The 20,101-nt window shown below is 43.8% G+C and overlaps 1 protein-coding gene across 1 annotated transcript in view; it reads right to left on the minus strand.

Annotated features, from left to right (window-relative positions):
• Positions 1 to 2,112: 2,112 nt before the first annotated feature.
• The window catches only part of plxnd1 (plexin D1), a 160,023-nt gene continuing 142,034 nt past the window's right edge, over positions 2,113 to 20,101 (minus strand). The window contains exons 29-36 of the mRNA XM_062053578.1: positions 16,065 to 16,128; positions 14,989 to 15,023; positions 14,415 to 14,519; positions 12,925 to 13,088; positions 12,698 to 12,845; positions 7,310 to 7,450; positions 7,154 to 7,228; positions 2,113 to 3,207 (exon numbers count right to left, since the gene is read on the minus strand). Of these exons, the coding sequence (XP_061909562.1) occupies positions 3,091 to 3,207; positions 7,154 to 7,228; positions 7,310 to 7,450; positions 12,698 to 12,845; positions 12,925 to 13,088; positions 14,415 to 14,519; positions 14,989 to 15,023; positions 16,065 to 16,128 (849 nt within the window). The 3' untranslated portion in view covers positions 2,113 to 3,090. The remainder of the gene's footprint in view (positions 3,208 to 7,153; positions 7,229 to 7,309; positions 7,451 to 12,697; positions 12,846 to 12,924; positions 13,089 to 14,414; positions 14,520 to 14,988; positions 15,024 to 16,064; positions 16,129 to 20,101) is intronic.

A 20,101-nucleotide genomic window follows, 5' to 3' on the forward strand; every position in this document is an offset into this window, starting at 1 on the left:
GATCTGCCGTTTCTTTTCTCCTCTGCCCCACTCTCTCTTGTGGGTGGGGGGTGGGGTTGGGGGGGGGGGGGCACACAGGTTCGGTGGCCATGGATGAACTGCGGCTATCCAGAGTCGGGACCTGGGGTGGACCGCTCGCCTGTGCATCGGTTGGGGACATCTCTGCGCTGCTGACCCGTCTCCGCTCGGGATGGTTTCCTGCTGGCCCCACTATGGACTGGACTCTCACTATTATGTTAGATCCACTATGGACTGGACTCTCACTATTATGTTAGATCCACTATGGACTGGACTTTCACTAATGTTAGATCTACTATGGACTGGACTTTCACTATTATGTTAGATCCACTATGGACTGGACTCTCACTATTATGTTAGATCTACTATGGACTGGACTTTCACAATATTATGTCAGACCCACTCGACATCCATTGCTTTCGGTCTCCCCTAGAGGGGGGGGGGGGGGGGTTACCCACATATGCGGTCCTCTCCAAGGTTTCTCATGGTCATTCACACCGACGTCCCACTTGGGTGAGTTTTCCTTGCCCTTATTTGGGCTCTGTACCGAGGATGTCGTTGTGGCTTGTGCAGCCCTTTGAGACACTTGTGATTTAGGGCTATATAAATAAACATTGATTGATTGATTGATTGATCAACTAACTCTTATTTAGAGGACCTGGTGGGTGAAATAGAGGCACTCCCATTGACTCCATTGTTAGAATTAGGATTGTTGGGATTTTGCTGACGTTTATTTACGACTAAGAATGCATAAAAAAGAAAAACATATGTGTTCTTGTCTTACATAAGGATCGTGAATGATAGGCAAAATAAAAAAACATACTTTTCCTACATGCTGTGAACGTGCTGATGCTGTGGCGAAAGCGAATGAAAAATAAACACATGTAGGAAAATGCAAATTTGAGCAAAAATGTCTGACTGGCTAACTTTTCAAACCCTGGTTAAAGCTTGTGGATGGTAAACCCAGTGAGGCATGTGTATGTTGTAAAATCATGTTAGGATGAGCTTTATTATTTGGGTTTAGGGGACTTGTTCCGCCACTGGTCCTACGTGTGTGTGTCAACATATGTGGACTGTCATGAATAAAGATATTCCATCCATCCATCTTCTTCCGCTTATCATAGGTCGAGTCGCGGGGGAAGCAGCCTAAGCAGAGAAGACCAGACTTCCCTAAAGATAAAGATAATAGACATATAATCTTTCAGCAATATCATTTTGTAATTTCATAGTTACTGGATAATTTAAGGTGGCTAATTAAATCTTAATTCAATTGATTTAATTTGGTGTCTGCTGGTGTGTTTTTATTGGCGTTCGTGTCATTATCTTTCATGAATGTTTTGGCTTTGTATATTGTTTCCCAGTGTTTAGTGTTAGTTTCAGTGTCAGCGCTCCTTCTTCCCCGTTCCGTTTGGTGATTAGGACACTTCACCCTCTGAGGGCTATATATATATATATATATACCTTAACAGTCAGTTTTTCCATATAGGAGATATAGTATTAAAGTGTGTGAATGTGAGTGTGAATGTTGTCTATGCCCCGCGATGAGGTGGCGACTTGTCCAGGGTGTACTCCGCATTCCGCCCAAGTGCAGCTGGAATAGGCTTCAGGTGACACAAAGAGGGACAAGCGATAGAAAATGGATGGATGGATATTTTCTATTTGAAAACAACTTGCTATATTTATATTCTTGCATCTGGTTTATTCCAGGGCACGCTCGCCGTTAGTGCCAGTGTCTCCCAGAGTGCAGCTTCAGCGTGACTGCGTGGGTTCCCTCCGGGTACTCCAGCTTCCTCCCACCTCCAGTACCCGGCTTCCTCCCACCTCCAAAGACATGCACCTGGGGATAGGTTGATTGGCAACACTAAATTGGCCCTAGTGTGTGAATGTGAGTGTGAATGTTGTCTGTCTATCTGTGTTGGCCCTGCGATGAGGTGGCGACTTGTCCAGGGTGTACCCCGCCTTCCGCCCAAATGCAGCTGAGATAGGCTCCAGCACTCCCCGCGACCCCGAAAGGGACAAGCGGTAGAAAATGGATGGATGGATGTTTCAAAACATAGCAAAACGCCACAGGTAGTAGCATGATAACATTAATATACAGTAGATGAGTGTATCCATGGTGACAGTACATTTGAAATCCTCATTAAAATAGGGTTGTCAACACTACTTTTGTACTTGTTATCAACTGTACACGGAATCTTAGTAGATCACACACAACATGTCCACGAATAGTATACACAATTTTATAGTTTGCACACGCTATTTGCCACTTGTTATTTGGATCTTAGTAGTAGTAGTAGTAGTTTTATGATGTCATGGCCATAGACGCAATAAACCCCTAAATACTGTCGTTTATTTCACCAAGTCTGACAAATCATTTGGCATCACAAATACAGTCATAGGAGACATTCGGCATGAGATAATATAGAGATCACATTTGAAATTTCCCTCCAGTTTGGTCAGAATGATTGGTCTACAAGCACATGGATCACTTCAACACGGTTGTGGCAGCTCTTAATTCCCAGCGAGTTGCACTCCACTTCAGTCTCTGGTCCTCAAGCCCTCGTCCGCCGCAAAGCACATCGGGACTGAATGTTCAAAGCACCGGTGGTGGTGAGTCGCACCTGAGAAGGCTTTAGGGTGACGGAGGAAGAGTTTGTCACCGTCCTTTTCCTCCAGACGCACAGGCCAGCCGAAAGCATTACAAGACATCTATAAATATTGCTATGGACATTATAGTACAATACAGTGCTTCATTGGCTCGTTCCCTTGAGGAATGGGTTCAGTGTGTTAAGACAACCACCAGGGCTTTAGGTCTAACTAACTGTACAGACATCCGGAAAAAAAGCCTCACTTCCACGCTTCCCTTTAAAGCATAGCTGAGCCAGATTGGAATTCAGTTCAAAGATTTGGGAAAATGAGCCTGCATTTCCACCTCACAAATGCAGGCCTTGCTATGCTTCACGCTGGGGAGAGCGCTAATGACACTCGTCAAGGCTCATTCCGCCGTGTCCGATCTCCTCGGGGCAGGAAGGAGCAAGGCGGCAGGAGAGAGAGGCGACGGGCGGAGGAGACTCAGGCCTCGCTGCAGCACTCATAGATGTTGTCCTCCACCAGGGCGATGACTTGCTCGAACTTGTGGTGCAGCTGAGTGCGGCGTGCGGTGGGGTTGGACTCCAAGGCGTTCACCACCTGGACAAGAGAGCGGAAACAAAAGCAGGACATTGAGTGGCGGTGATGCATTCATGCCACCAGGAGAGGACACCTGCTTCAGCTGCCTTCACGCATGCCTCCGCACCACAAAGAGCCCTTCACATATTTACAAAACCAACATCTGCTGAGTTTTGTCACGCGCGGTAGTCGCCACAGTCGCTGGGATGTCGAGAGCTCTTAGCGTCAGCGTGCGGAGTGAACTGAACTGGGGCGAGAGAATAGGCAATCAGAGGCCTTTCACTAAGTGCTGCGACTCGCAGCCTCGGCCCTTAGCTTGCGTCTGGAGCGCAGAGAGCCACTAACTATTATTTTCACCAGGGGCTCCTTCAAGGCGCAGTCAGCAATGACTAAGCTTCTTCCCGGGGAGGTAAAAATAAAATAGAGGAATTGAAAAATATCAGCCGTAGTTGAAGGGGCCCTTTTGGGGGTTCAGGGAGCATCACCCCTGAAGTTGAAGAGATTTGACCATTTTCAAGATGTTGTGGAAATAAAAATTCAGTAAAAATGCAAGAAAACTTACCAGCTTTCTTTTAGAGCAGTGGTTCTTAACCTTGTTGGAGGTACCGAACCCCAGCAGTTTCACATGCGCATTCACCAAACCCTTCTTTGTGAAAAATACAATTTTTTTTTTTTTTCCAAATTCAAGACAAAGTTATATGTTTTTTTTACTGGTGCACACAATGAACCACAACAAATTACACACCTGCAAATCAGATGGAAAATTAGAGGGAAAATTGTTTAGGGGTATCCATAATACGCCGATAGGGAGAAGTTTTTATTTACATGATGAGTCGGGTGTGTCTTGACCTCCGCCGAACCCCTGAGGCCGACTCACCGAACTCCTAGGGTTGGATCGAACCCAGATTAAGAACCACTGTTTAGAGGCTACAGCACACTGATAAAGAAAAGTCACTGCTCCAAATATCTTGTCAGGAAGCTGACAGAGTCCGCACCTTGTAACTTTGAGATGACTTTTACACAGGTGGGGAAGGAATGTTTGGGTCATATTATTTACGAGCAGGCAAGTGACGAAATCCCACATTCTTCACCACTGAGAGCGGGTGATTGTCCAATATTATTAACTACAAATGCTGACTCTATGTTGGGGTTTTCATGAAAACTTTTCTTTCCTCTGGAACAAATCTGTCAGGGTTTGTCGTTGTCCCGCCTCGTTAGCTTTAGCTGCACTAACTTCAATGTGCGCGTCTGCACGCGGCCTTTCAAGTGCTTGTGTTGAAACGTCCTATATGCGTCCCGACCCTCGAAACAGATATATTGCAAAGTTTGCATGTTACCGTCTGACTTGTTGGCTGTTCAAGTTTGAAATATTGCCACATCGCCGACATGATGTTTGCTTTGTAGAGCAGTCTGGAGTCTTCCATTGGTGCAATGGTCTTCCATTTCCGGTAGAAAAAGAGGCGAAGAAGAAGTCATTTCTATGTAGCAATGTTAGCATGCTAGCGGACTTATTGGCTTCTGTGTGCTCGTAGACCTGAGGTTTCTTCCCAAATACATATTAGTATGGTATCAGAGTTTTAGTTACAAGTACTCTCCCGTACCAATACCTCCAAAAAGTGCTGTATCGGCATTGCAACATTTCTGTATTTAAGTGTATCTTTGGCGTACCACTAGATCAGTGCTTCTCAAATATTTTCTGTTGCGCCCCCCCAAGAAGAAGAACATATTTCGCGCCCCCGCCCATCTTCACATTGAATATAGAGAGGGTGTGTGAAGTGCAATATGGAGGTATTTGGACTTGAAAACTAACAATAAAGGTGACACTTTAAACAGGGAGTTCTGTTTTACACATTTCCTGCTTGTCGGCTCCCAGACCGTGGTCGAGGAGAGTAGGGGAGACATTCTCTCCAGGACCGATGTAACACCTTTCAGTTCACAATGGGTCCGTAAGGCTCCGCTCTTAAGCCAGAATGACGAGGCCGTTACAACTTGGTCACTATTTATAATTTCCACAGGGCACAACCGAACATCCACCATGCTATTGACACTCCTGCACATGCTAGCGCTACCCCTCCTAACTTGCCCACTCACTTACTCATGCCACTCACCCCACATACAGAGTTATAAAAAGTGACAGGTAAAAATATAGTTGTTACACCTGTCCTGCTGTTCGATCCGGTGCAGGAGCACAGGGAAGACGTGCCATTTCAATACCTTTTAATTTATATTTTAACCTTGTAAAATTGTTCTTTGAGTGTGTGTGTTTAATGTAGTGTAAGATTTTCTGTTAAAATAAAGCCAATATTGAAATTTTTCGTAGTTCGCTTTATTTGGAAAAGTATCGAAAACTATTGATATACATTTTGGTACTAAATTATTGGTATCAGCCGGGACAACCCTAGTCTGTATATATATGTATATAAATGTACAGTTTTATATTATATACTTATATATATATAAGTCCATCCATCCATCCATTTTCTACTGCTTATATAATATATTTGCACACACACACACACACACACACATATATATATATATATATATATATATATATATATATATATATATATATATATATATATATATATATATATATATATATATATAAAAAAAATATATATATATATATATATATATATATATATATATATATATATATATATATATATATATATATATATATATATATATATATATATATATATATATATATATATATATATATATATATATAATATACATATACAAATATGTATTAGGGCTGTCAAATGATAAAAAAAAAAAATCAGATTAATTACGTTTTGGAATTTGCATTACCATGATTAATCACAGGTGCACTGCCCGCTTGCATTACCCAATATTTTTACACATGCAATTTTATTGCCAGAATGACATCCAGGAACTTGAATGCGTGTCATTTATTTGCACAAAACTTGGTAACAGTTTTATCGAAAATTCTTTCAGGCTGTATTTTGGAGTGACATTCGCCAACGAGCACACCAGTCAGAGTCTCTTGCCTCATTTTTGTACTGACGTATGCATTGATCTGATCACTGACCGTATAGCGATTGAGGTAAAATAAGAAAGAAGTAAAGAATTTTATTGTCATTGCACAAGTACAGCAAAATGTAATTTGTATGTTCAAGCGCAATAATTTTTGGGTGATTACACATAAGTTAAATCGTTAATTCTGACAGTCGTAATATAAATGTGTGTATAACACACACACACACACACACACACACACACACACACACACACACACACACACACACACACACACACACACACACACACACACACACACACACACACACACACACACACACACACACACACACACACACACACACACACACACACACACACACACACACACACACACACACACACACACACACACACACACACACACACAGAGAGTTGTCATTAATAACAGTATATTTTGCAGTGTCCTTTTTTCATCCTCTGTCAAGTGACCTACATCTGATACACTACACCAGTCCATCTCTCATTGATGCCAGAGATGAAAAAGTCTGATGCTACTAAAAGGGTTTTACATAATCCGACAGCTCTTCTCGGACCCTCGATGGTTCCTTAATGTTTCCACTATGCAATAATAACAACACCACTTATCGATGGCGTTGTAAAGACATACTGATTTGTTGCATCACATTACTGTTGCACGCTCATCAATAAGGCAGACTGCTTGGTTAGAATTCCACCACTTTGAATTGATATTCATCATTTTCTACAAGGTTGAGAGGTTTAGCCTTCATTAAAAAAAACAACAACCACCACCATTTAGCTCCAGATAAGAGATAACGTGCCATCTTTCAGCTTGTAAGTGAGCTGCAAGCACTCTGATCCTTGTCTGTGACACTAATATGTGGCTGAGTGATGTATAGGTGCTAATCCGCAAAGAGAATGACCTCAGACCTCATGAAAAGAAGATGCTTCATACCTGGTTTCTGTATCTCTTGGCGTAATTGTAGATCTCCGTCAAGGCCAGGTTGGTGTTGAAATCATTTCTGTATTTCTATAAGACGCAGTGCAGATTTTCCCATCAGATTGAAGTCCACAACTAAAAGGTCTGTATTATCGACCTTGTGTTACTCACTCGAGATTCCTCAGCCAGGTGAGCGTTCATCTCCTGCTCGCTGAGAGGCGCCATGTCCTGTATCTGCTGGTAGTACCACTGCACCCTCTTCTTGTACTCTGGGATCTCTTTGGCATACAGCAGCTTGTTGGTCGGAGAGTCCTGCAGAAGAAGTCATCATTTATACACACAACTTTATTCGGCAGTAACTTGATAAACTTTACTCCTCAGCTTGATGGAGTACTCCCATTAACATCAAGTCTTATCAACTTTCTGACCTACTGAGAGGAGACAATGAAGGGGAGGGAAAGCGCTTTTTTTTTTTCCGAGCTCACATTCCACACTGAGCAATACTCCTTCATGCCACTCTCGCAACTTCCTGCCTCGCGCTCACTTGGGCAGAAATAAGAGTCGCTGGGCTGAGCGGTTGTGAGCACATTCAGGTTTTTAATGGTGACTATGGTTGTGTTAGTGTGTCCGTGGAGGAAAGGGAGAAAAAAGTAGGACAGAGGAGGGGGGGCGGGGGGGGGGGGGGGAGGGGGGCAGCGGCAGCAAATGTGCTTACAACACAACTTGTGTGTCATAAGTTATTTGTGTCACGTTGTGCGCTCCTCCTGATAGGGAAGCGTCTCTCTTCCTGTTTGCAAGGTCACTTCCTGCCGTTTGCCCATCTGCTCGGCAACCCACCGTGACCCCTCACCTCTGCGTGTGGGTGCATCTCGCCAGATAAGAGGGTCTCTGTGGAAACGGGGTGCATTGCTTCGTTTGATGCCCCCGCCTGCAGCGCGATGGCTAATCCAGACCCACTGGCCTTTTCACACCGCCCTGAGCCCGCCGTGCACGCTCTCACATGCACAGCGAAAACACTTGTGTAGAAGGTTCTGTTGAGATCAACTCCTTCAGCCGCAGGAGGGCATGTGCTCATACCCTTGACCCTCATGACGCAGACTTATGCAGATGAGATGCTTATTTCTGATGCGTGCACATGTGAAGTTGGCCTCCATATTCAGAAGGGCCTGATTTACTGAGATGCCAATACCACGCGCTAAACAGCGTGTGCAATCTATGAAATGGTGTGTACTATTAGTGGGAGTGTTGCGTGTGATCTACTAAGACTGCGTGGACAATTCAAAATTGGTGCAGGCCGCCTTATTAAAAAAAAAAGTTACAAAAAAAAAGTACCAATGATTGTCACACACACTAGGTGTGGCAAAAGTATTCTCTGCATTTGACCCATCACCCTTGATCACCCCCTGGGAGGTGAGGGGAGCAGTGAGCAGCAGCCGTGGCCGCGCCCGGGAGTCATTTATGGTGATTTAACTCCCAATTCCAACCCTTGATGCTGAGTGCCAAGCAGGGAGGTAATGGGTCCCATTTTTATAGTCTTTGGTATGACTCGGCCGGGGTTTGAACTCACAACCTACCGATCTCAGGGCGGACACTCTAACCACTAGGCCACTGAGTAGGTTAAATGATCATTTAAATGAGGAATGTGTGCGTACTATACGGGGCATCACCACAAAGACGCTCTTATTTACTGCACATACATGTTATCATTTTTCCTGCTCATGGGAGAGAGGCTGCACTAACTGTGCTCAAGGCGCAAAAAAATGCATACTTAAAGAAGATTTTTTCATATAGGAGATATGTTAGTAATATATATTATAAATGACAAAATATGTTAGTAATACATAGGATAAATGAAAAAAAATGATATAATTTTTTTCATATTGGAGATACGTTAATAATATGTATTATAAATGAAAAAATATGTTAATTATATATATATTATAAATATAAAACTTCATTAAGTTTTGTTTTCCTATAGGAAAGCATACATCCTAATATACATTATAAATAAAAAACTTGAATACGTTTTTTTTCATATAGTAGATACATTAATAAAATATATTATAAATGAAAACATTTAAATGTTTTTTTATATAGTAAATACAAAAAAACCGCAACAAACAAAACGACAGCAGACATCAACACACATCAGTTGAATTTGTTTTATCCAGCTCGTTAACATTCAGCTATAAAATGATAAAAGGACGTTACTTAATAGACGAATGTCTAATTTTTTTTTTTATCCCTGATGGACTATGCAAAAATGTAGAAAAAAATTTATGACAGAGAATTCTCCATCGTCTGTCTTTGCAGCGGGATAATTTCTCATGGCCATGTGCGTGTCAGTTTACACATACTTTTCAGACGTGCTAAACAAAACGCAAAACGGTGATGAGTGTTGATTAATCATATTGCGCCATGCTGTATAATATATTTGCATTTTCACCTCCCAGTAATGTGGGCGTTTTGATGAACAGCATTTACCAGCAAGATAGATTGCACGCCTTATTCTGCTCACTTAACAGACGTGATCCACTTTGCACACGTTTAAAAGATCAGCTTCTTGCGTGCTATCAAGTTTGCACGTATTTTAGTCCATGCACACCTTTAGTAGATCAGGCCAGAAAGTGTATGAAATCTGAGTGTTTATCAGTGAAAGAGAATCAGAGGAGCACCATCTGACTTTGAGTCCCTCCAGGGAAGGAAGCCGGTCAGGGAGAGACAGGAAGCGGAGCGTGTTCACAGGGTCACATTGTTGGAGGGATGAGACAGATTTTTGAGGAGTGTCGACAGTGACGTCTGAGCTTAGAGACACACACTGAGGTATACAATATGCATGCTTGAACACATAACACACACTTTGCGCCACAAGCCAGATCCCTGGTGCTTGTGTCCTTGGATCAGTCGACCTGACGGAAATAAGATGAGGTGAGGTAGCTGGAGCTGACAGTCTGATGGCTGGTGGGGTTCATACCGGGATTCTGAAGGTCAGAGTGTGCAGACTTTTTTCACTATAAGAAGCAGGTTCTTATTGACTGTACATGTTGGAGTCTGGTAGCTTGGAGGAGACCAAACTACTGAATTTTAGCACTGATAGTAAGTTTAAGTCTATTTAAGATGTTCACGTCGCAACTAAGGATGTGTCATAATTCACAATTATGCTTGGTAGGTAAAGAGATACATTGGAATGGGGAGAGGGAGACATATGTATGTACAGTATGTATGTACTGTATGTATACGTATGTACTAGGGATATCCGGATCAACATTTTTTGGTCTCAGATCAGATCTGATTTCAAGTCCCGATCTGATATTTTGACAGTAGATTATACAGCTGAAAATGTTTAACAGCAAATAACTAAAGTAAACGCAATAAACGCTTTTTTTTAAATCAAGCTTACCTTATTAAATTTAGAATTTGCTGGTATTGTTGTAAATCAGATGATGCTACATACATTTTTTTTTTAACACAATGCAGTGGCTAGTGCACAAAAACTCAACAAAAGCAAAAACTACTATTGGCTCCCACTTAAATCATTTGGGGTTTGCCCTCACAACCTTTCTGTATCCAGAGACTTACTCACTTGGTTTGAAAACTATAACAAAAACGACAAAACAAATATTTTGTCATAATAAGAAAAAGAAAACTATCTGTTTATTACCGATAGTATACTAGGTTTCGATTGTATCGACATACGGATCGTTCACTCTACTTTACATTGAAGCTTTTAGCGGTTAGCTTCATGTGTGGTGCTGCTCGATGTGTGTTTGTGTGTGTAGTATTCTTAGCCATTCATTTTCCTCTAGTCCTACAGTGATAATGGTACGTGGAAGCAACTTTGTTTATTTTCCACCATGGTGGTGAGGATTAGTATCTCAGAAGTGTCTTCGCACTGTGGATATACGACAAGTTTGTGGCAGCTTGCTCTCAAATTTGATGTTCTGGCAAGACACACACCCTCCTGGAACTCATGTGCCTGCATGTGTGTAACAAGGAATATGGACATGCAGTTGCGTCTCCCTGAGCGTGCATCCCTTTCGAAGGAATCTTTCACGCGAGTACAATCATCAGCCATGTAAACACTGGGACACAGCTGCGGTGAAGATGGTCTGGGCTCGGCAGGCAGATCAGTTAAAAAAAGGCAAATATCAGCCTTAGAAAAATCCCATGATTAGGATCATGACATCTCTGGTATGTACATGGATTACATGGTAGTATAAGTAAGTTAGCACGTTCATTGGTAGATAAGTCGTCAGGTATACAGTATATAGGAACGTAGGTAGGTAAGCAGGTAGGTAATTGCTCATTTCCACTGGTTTCCTTTCTTGGGTGGCACCCCCTCAGTGCATGGCATGTAAAACTGGCTCAACGTGGACAATGACAGTTGGTGTTCCAGCAGTTTCCATATCATGGCAGGCTGGTGCCTTGTTGTTGTTGAACATCCAAACCTGATATCAGTTTGGGTCTTTTTCTAGACAAGTGGAGACGTATCCAAATACCTTACTAACTTAGATATAATTGTTTGAACTTATAATCTGGTTAAAAAAATGTCTCTAAAAGACTGCGATCTTCTTCCAACCTTTTTCGTATGTTTCTATTGTTCTGAGCATTGAACTTTATGGGCAATTAAAATGGCAATTAATATATATTAAATTAATATGACTTTCATGCACATCGTGATGTATGTATAAACATCTGACCCCAACTGAATGTTAGTAGAGTGTAGAGAGTAGACAAAATACATTATTTTTTTTGGTACAAAATAACAAAATGAACATAATGAAATAAATAACTCTATCTTACGTTTTTAAGATTGCATTTGGATTGCATTATGAGAATCAAACCATGTCCGCAGGAACAAAGACTGATACTTAAGCCATTGCGTTACCAGGAATCGCCAACACTTCAGTTAAAATTTGCTTTCTTGTTCCCTTAATGCAAGTCTTAGTGAACATCATAACTACCTTTGAGTGGAGCACGAGACTCCTCTTGTTTGGATGTTTTATTTGTCTTACTTGTTTGTGATTCATATGTCCAGAGGGACAAGCGGTAGGAAATGGATGGATGGATGGCCAACACCCTCTTATCTCGCAACTGACTGCTGATTGGTCAGCTGCTGTGTACTGTCAATATTTGTCATGTTGGCAAAGAAGGAGCCCCAGAATGAGCTTGTGGACGGTCTAAAGCGGCAAGCTTCAGTCTGCGTGGCCTTTTTCCGCCTGGCGCTAGTGTTTGACTTGTCTCCATTCAGTGGAGTAACATTATTTTTGGATGTTAAAAAGTGTAGCGGACAAAAACTGTCTTTTGAAAAAGTGCAGCGGACATGTCCCCCAAATTATGTCAATGGTAAAGGGCAGAAAGGCAGACAAACAGATAGGTAGATAAATAGGAAGGTGTACAGTATGTATGTAAGAAGGTAAAGCAGGCATAATGATTGGTGGAAAAGTATTAGGGGAGGTAGCTTGGTGGTAGATGCTTAGTTCAGTCTGTTGCTATGAAGGTGGATATACCGTATATACAGTAAGTGAGTATGTAGGTGGATATTGGATAGGTACTGACCTTGCCCAGCTGCAGGTCCGAAATAGAGCAGGCGTCTATGAAAGCCTGGGCAATGACAGAGAGACAGGCATCCATGTGGTCCGTCTTGTCGATATCAAAAACAAACTGAGGATTCTTCAGGATGTTCACCCAAAAGCGCAAAGGTAAACTGTGCACAATGGACCACCTTTTAAAATCATGTACTTGCACCACAAAGAGGCTTCAAACAACATTGTTTGCTTTTGTACCTGTTGGTTTTCCAGATGTGTAAGGTGTCTGGGTCTGTGATGCCTCGTTTGTCAGCCTGCTCTTCAAGGAAGTCAAAGAAATATTTGACAGCGAGTGGGGGCTGCTCTGGGGGGATGCTGAGGATGGCCTGGAAGAGGTCATCCAGAAACTTCTGGAGGGTTCCCTTCAGGCAGAAAGACAAAAGAAGTCCGTATTTAAACTGCGATGTGAGTAGAGGCGGGTACGGAAACTTGGTTCCTTAATAGCGGCAATGCCAATGTATACGGCAATAACAAAGTAACTATCGGTACTCAATTGATGCCTTGACACATTAGTGTCGTGATCCAGACAGACACAGTCTACACTATTTTGAAAGTCGTTCTTGTCGATCTTAACACACCAACAGCAGTCATCAGATCCACCACCGCACTCACACTTCATCCTCCACCGCACTCACACTTCACAAAAATAGCTACAAAAGCCTATTTTGCACATTTGCTGTGTTCTGTAAATTATTTTGATTTTGCTTTGATTATTATGACACTATGCTGTTTTGTATTCCATATTATTACATTTAATACTTAACATTTTATTTATATTGTTAAAGTATTTAAAGTTCAACTTGCATGTCACAAAATCCTAAAAAATGGCCTCAGGATCCTCTAGGAGGAGCTGGACGAAGTGGCTGGTGAGAGGGAAGTCTGGTCTTCTATGTTTAGGCTGCTGACCCGCGACCCGACCTCGGATAAGCGGAAGATGGATGGATGGGCTTTTTTTTTTTACTATCGGTTCTGTCATAACTGGTTTGGACATTGTTTTCCTGTGTATTTGTATTTTCTTTTATTTCCGGTCCAGCACTCTTATTTTCGTTTTCAGTTCCTGCTTGACATTTTTTGCATCAATGTTGCCTTTGCTTCATTGTTTTGTGACTAAAACATGCATAGCTTTTCCTAGTTAAAGTCACAGTCGGACACTAAACCCTTCTCCGCAAAACTGGGAAAAAGTGGCTTAAGGAAAATCAGAAGCGTGAGCACTAGAACTGGTTGTAGGGACCAATTATTTTTTATGCATTTTTAGTTTGTAAAAGCCTAACCAGGGATGAGTGTTGCAAATTAGCCTGTGGCTAGAAGTCGTATGTACTTTGACATTGGTTACCTGTGGGTATGAATGTTTAATTGTACTGTCCCTGTCAAATAAATAAATCAATAAAAAATAAAAATAAAATAAATATGCTTCATGTGCACTTCCCTGCTGCACTATTTCTTTGTTTTTGTTATTAAAGATTTTTTTACCTTCACACTGTCTCCTGTCTCTGCATCCTGGGGTCAAGACCAAACCACACAGTAACTGGTTTGGGCACCGTTTAAGCACCAGCACCGTATTACAAGTACTGATTTGGTGCTCGTATCGGTATTAATGTAAACGATACCCATCCCCAGATGTGAGTTTGCTTAAATGGGCAGAGAAAACATCAAAGGAGCTGTAACTTATCAAAGACGTCAGGACTCACCTTAGTAGAAAGAAGGCGTGTCAGGTAGATTTCAGGCAGCACCTTCTTGCGGTGGCTTTGCCTGTGCGACTTCTTGGTCTCCATCAGCTCGTCGTGAGGAAGAACCTGGGACACCAGAGGCTCAGAGTCAACATTTAACATATAAGATGATTGCAGAGCTCCTCATGAGGAGGCTAAATGAATGCTTCTCTGTCTTTGCGGGAGTAGAGAGGAATTTCTGTTTCATGCATTAGAAACATGATCCGCAAACCCAATCAGGGTAGTTGAGAAAGACCAAATAACACAAAGAACTGAGGAAATGCCTGCTGCTTACTGCGTTTCCGAGATCATGTATCTGACGTGCACACACAGGCCTCCATGCAAATTTACCGACTACAAATCTGTCCTCAAAATGGACTATTCACCCGGCAAATTGCATTCCGAAGAACTCATTATTCTAAAGTCAAAGGGCCCATATCTTGGCAGACGGTTATAAAAGAGCTTAAGCTGCATTAGCGCCGCTCTGTCCTCATAGCAGCTTTCCTTTTCACCTCATCCTCCACACAGGGTCTAGAACGTATGAGAAGTTACTCACCAAGTGAACGTACTTCTCCGTATCCAGATCTTTGACTGGAGGGACACAGAAAGAAACATTGTGCGATCAACAACAGAAAGAATGGGAGAAGACAGGCGGTGGGGGCGAAGTCGGGAGGATGTGACAGCTCAAAGACAGAGACAGTGAAAGGAGAGGAAGGTAGATAAAGTACATGCAAAGGGAGAAAGTGATTAAGGTGGACTGTGGGCCGGAAGGAGAGGGGAGCTGTCAGATAGAATGAAGGAGAAAGATTACGAGTGAAAGGGGAGAAAGGAGCGGGAGATTGGGAGGGACAGACACACAAAGTCTGGGATTGGCTGCGGAGACACTGAAATGAGATGCTAATGCTCGGCCAGCGCTGGAAAACACTTTCTATTTAGATCTACCGATGTATGAACACATGCGATGAGAGCACATGTGGATGCCAGTGCGCACAAATACAAGACGCTGGTTTATTGTGACGGTGGGTGAGCGCAGCAACACTCTGCCAGGTGGTGCTGCTGCCCACTGGGCCTCCATCCAGACCCTCAACACCGATCACAGTGTTTTTATATTAGCCAGGGGAGCTCGGCAGGCTCATAACACCCCCTTGATGCTTTGAAGTCACAGCCAGCTTTTGTCCACATAAGCCTTTTTTTTGGCTCGATCTGAATGAGAGGAGACGCTGTGATGGACAGAGCCTGAACACAACACAGGTCTGGTCTGGTACTGATTGTGTACGGTACAACCCAGACAATGAAAGGACGACAAGCCCATTAAAGGCTGCATGTACACTCGCCTCCAGTACAGGCAGAAGGGGTCATTTTGTGCAAGCTAAGCTCTACTAATGGATGATTTTTGACACGAATGGACTGTTAGGATAACTTGTGTTGAGATTTATTAGGTGCAAGTGGGTTTAGATCTTTAGGTCTTCTGAGGACGGCGAGGTGTGCTGTTCCATGTGTGTGTTTACATGAGCGTATCGTGTTCATGTGATTTACAGAGCGTTCGCCGCTTACTGTGCTCGAGTGAGCAGGCGTATTTACACAAGTGAGTGTGAGTGACAGAGCGTCGGCGTGCGTTTGAAGGTGACGTACCTCTCCCGAGGGTGTTCTCTTTCTTGTCTTGCATGCTCATGGCTAGCGATGCCCCTTCTGGGATCTGAGGAGTGAGAAAGAGAGAGAGAAGAGACAAAAGAAGACAGAGTTCACAGGGTCAAAGGGGAGCGCTGGTGCACCAGAGTAGTGTCATTAGGCAAGTCCCTTGAGGGGAATGTGATGTTGAGAGTCGCGCGTTTGTGTGTATTGTTGACGTGTTGCTGTGCGTTGGTAAGTCTGCCTACGCTGAAAGGGATTGTGGGGCTTTGCCAGTCAACCAGGACTGTGCACGGGTACATGCTGCAGCTCACTGCGTCTCCACTGCTCAGCGAAACAAAACAGAGCACTTTAAGAGTACAGGTAAAGAGGTTAAAGGTTGAGGGTCGCGCAATGTCTGTTTATTTCAACACAAATGAATGTAGACATAAGCAAACATGCAACACATTCCAGTGCACTTTTTGTTTGGTTGTTTTGGTCTGCAGATAGTTAGCAGGTGTTGGTTACCGGTATGTTTGGTAAACAGTGTCTGGAAAATGTCAAAACTAGCAAAATAAATAGACTATTAAGTTTGACTTTGTAGAGTACTGAGAGGTTCTAATTTGACATAAGTATTTTAAAAATAATTTAGAATGTGCATGATTCTCCTCATTTTCTACCCCAGCTGACTATCAGCAAGAGGCAGGGTACTTGCTGGGCTTATCACCAGTTAATCACAGGACAGTTATACAACCATTCACACTAAATTTTACACCTAAGGACAATTTAGAGCCTCTAATTAACATGCACATTTTTGGAATGTGTGATGAAGCCGAAATACTGTACATGCACCACAGGGAGAACATACACACTCAATTTCCTGACTGTAAGGCTGACGCGCTAACCACTAGGCCACTATGCGGTGCACATCCTACCATATCCTACCAAGTCAGACCTACACTGTTCCAATATCCATTTCTCTGTTCTCAATTGTTGATGACTGATGATAACAACCAAACCTAACCCCCCCACACCCCGGATTGTAAATAATGTAAATAATTCAAAGTGATTATCTTGTGTGATGACTGTATTATGATGATAGTATATATCTGATAGTATATATCTGTATCATGAATCAATTTAAGTGGACCCCGACTTAAACAAGTTGAAAAACTTATTCGGGTGTTACCATTTAGTGGTCAATTGTACGGAATATGTACTTCACTGTGCAACCTACTAATAAAAGTCTCAATCAATGAAAAAAAACAACTTCAAATACATAATTGATTATATATTAATTATAATTCATAATTAATTAAAGTTATATCTATTTGATATTTATAGGTCCAGTTTACAGCAGGTATTATTTCAAGGGAGCGGGGGCCTCATGTATCAAGTGTGCATACACACAAAAACCTGGCATAAGTCCTTTTTCATGGCAAAGATAAGATGCATCAAGAGTGAACTTGACGTGGAAATGTGTGGTGCCCCACGTCAACTTTTTGCTTCACGTATGCACATTTCTACAGGCCGTGGATACTTTGGCGACACACAGACATAGTCGTTCAGGCTTTGCCAACATTTGATTTCAACAATATTAAAGATCAAGGCAAGGACACAAATAATTTTTTTTTCCAATGCATTTATCCATGCATCCATTTTCTTCCGCTTATCCGAGGTCGGGTCGCGGGCACAGCAGCCTAAGCAAAGAATCCCAGACTTCCCTCTTCCCAGCCACTCCTTCCAGCTCCTCCCGGGGGATCCCGAGGCGTTCCCAGGCCAGCCGGAAGACGTAGTCTTCCCAACGTGTCCTCGGTGGCATCATGACCAGATGCCCGAACCCCCTCATCTGGCTCCTCTCGATGCAGAGGAGAGCCCCGCCACCCGACGGAGGAAACTCATTTCGGCCGCTTGTACCCGTGATCTTGTCCTTTCGGTCATAATCCAAAGCTCATGACCATAGGTGAGGATGGGAACGTAGATCAACCGGTAAATTGAGAGCTTTGCCTTCAGGGTCAGCTCCTTCATTAACACAACGGATCGATACAGTGTCCGCATTACTGAAGATGCCGCACCGCCTGTCGATCTCACGATTCACTCTTCTCTCACTCGTGAACAAGACTCTGAGGTACTTGAACTCCTCCACTTGGGGCAAGATCTCCTCCCCAACCTGGAGATGGCACTCCACCCTTTTATGGGCGAGAATCATGGACTTGGAGGTGCTGATTCTCATCTCAGTCGCTTCACACTTGTTCTGTGAACCGATCCAGTGATAGCTGAAGATCCCGGCCAGATGAAGCCATCAGGACCACATCATCTGCCAAAAGCAGAGACATAATCCTGCACCACCAAATCGGATTCCCTCAACGCCCTGACTGCGCCTAGAAATTCTATCCGTAAAAGTTATGAACAGAATCGGTGACAAAGGGCAGCCCTGGTAGAGTCCAACCCTCACTGAAAACAGGTCCGACTTACTGCCGGCAATGCGAACCAAGCTACGACACCGATCATACGAGGAGTGGACCGTCACGATCAGACATTCCGATACCCCATACTCTCTGAGCACTCCCCACAGGACTTCCCAAGGGACAAGGTCAAATGCCTTCTCCAAGTCCACAAAGCACATGTAGACTGATTGGGCAAACTTCCATGCACCCTCACGGACCATGCCGAAAGTATAGAGCTGGTCCACAGTTCCACGACCAGGAGGAAAACCACACTCCTCCTGAATCTTCTCCAGTACACCTGAATAAACCTTACCAGGAAGGCTGAGGAGTGTGATCCCACAATAGTTGGAACACACCCTCCGGTTCCCCTTCTTAAAGAGAGGTACTGCCCCGATGTCCACGCAATGTTGCAAAGTCCTGTCAACCAAGACAGCCCCACAGCATCTAGAGCCTTTAAGAACTCCGGGCGGATCCCATCCACCACCAAGGAGCTTTTAAACTACCTCTGCAACCTCAGCCCTAGAAATAGGAGAGCCCACCACAGATTCCCCAGGCACTGCTTACTCATAGGAAGATGTCTAGGTGGGAGTGAGGAGGTCTTCGAAGTATTCCCCCCACCGATCCACACTATCCTCACCATACAGTGCACTGCTTCACCCTCCTGAGGCGGAGGATGGTGGTCCAGAATCGCTCCGAAGCCATCCGGAAGTAGTTTTTCATGGCTTCCCCGAACTCCTCCCATGTCTGAGTTTTTGTGTCCTCGACCGCCGAAGCCGCACACTGCTTGGCCTGTCTGTATCTGTCCGCTGCCTCTGGAGTCCCATGAGCCAAAAGGACCCGATAAGACTCTTTTTTTAGGTTGACGGCATCCCTCACTGCTGGTGTCCACTGGTTTCACTGTTGTTGCCAATGTGAGCATTGAAATCACCCAGCAGATCAAGGGAATCACCCGAGGGAGCACTCGCCAGTACTCTCTCGAGGGACTCCAAAAAGTGTGGGTACTCTGAGCTGCTGTTCGGTGCGTAAGCACAAACAACAGTCAGGACCCGTTCCCCCACCCTAAAGCGGAGGGAAGCTACCCTCTCGTCTACCGGGTTAAACTCCAACGTACAGGCTCTGAGCCAAAGGGCAACAAGAATTGCCACCCTAGCCCGTTGCCTCTCACTGCTTGCAACGCGAGAGTGGAAGAGAGTCCAGCCCGTCTCGAGAGGACTGGTTCTAGAACCCTTGTTGTGCGTCGAAGTGAGTCTGACTAGATCTAGCCGGAACTCCTCCACCTCATGCACCAGCTCAGGCTCCTTCCCCCCCAGCGAGGCGACGTTCCACGTCCCAAGAGCTAGATTCTGTAGCAGAGGATCGGACCGCTAAAGCCCTGCCTTCGGCTTCCGCCCAGCTCACACTGTGCCCGACCTCTATGCCCCCTCCTATGGGTAGTGAGTCCATTGGAGGGGTACCCACGTTGCCTTTTCGGGCTGTAGAGACAGGCTCGGCCACCAGGTGCTCGCCATTGAGCCCCACCTCTGGGCCTGGCACCAGAGGGGGGCCCCGGTGACCCGCGTCCGGGTTAGGGAAATTTGAGTTCTTTAATTTGACTTTCCATAGAGATCTTTGATC

The sequence above is a fragment of the Entelurus aequoreus genome, linkage group LG07 (assembly GCF_033978785.1).
Source record: "Entelurus aequoreus isolate RoL-2023_Sb linkage group LG07, RoL_Eaeq_v1.1, whole genome shotgun sequence".
NCBI classification, from domain to species: Eukaryota; Metazoa; Chordata; class Actinopteri; order Syngnathiformes; family Syngnathidae; genus Entelurus; species Entelurus aequoreus.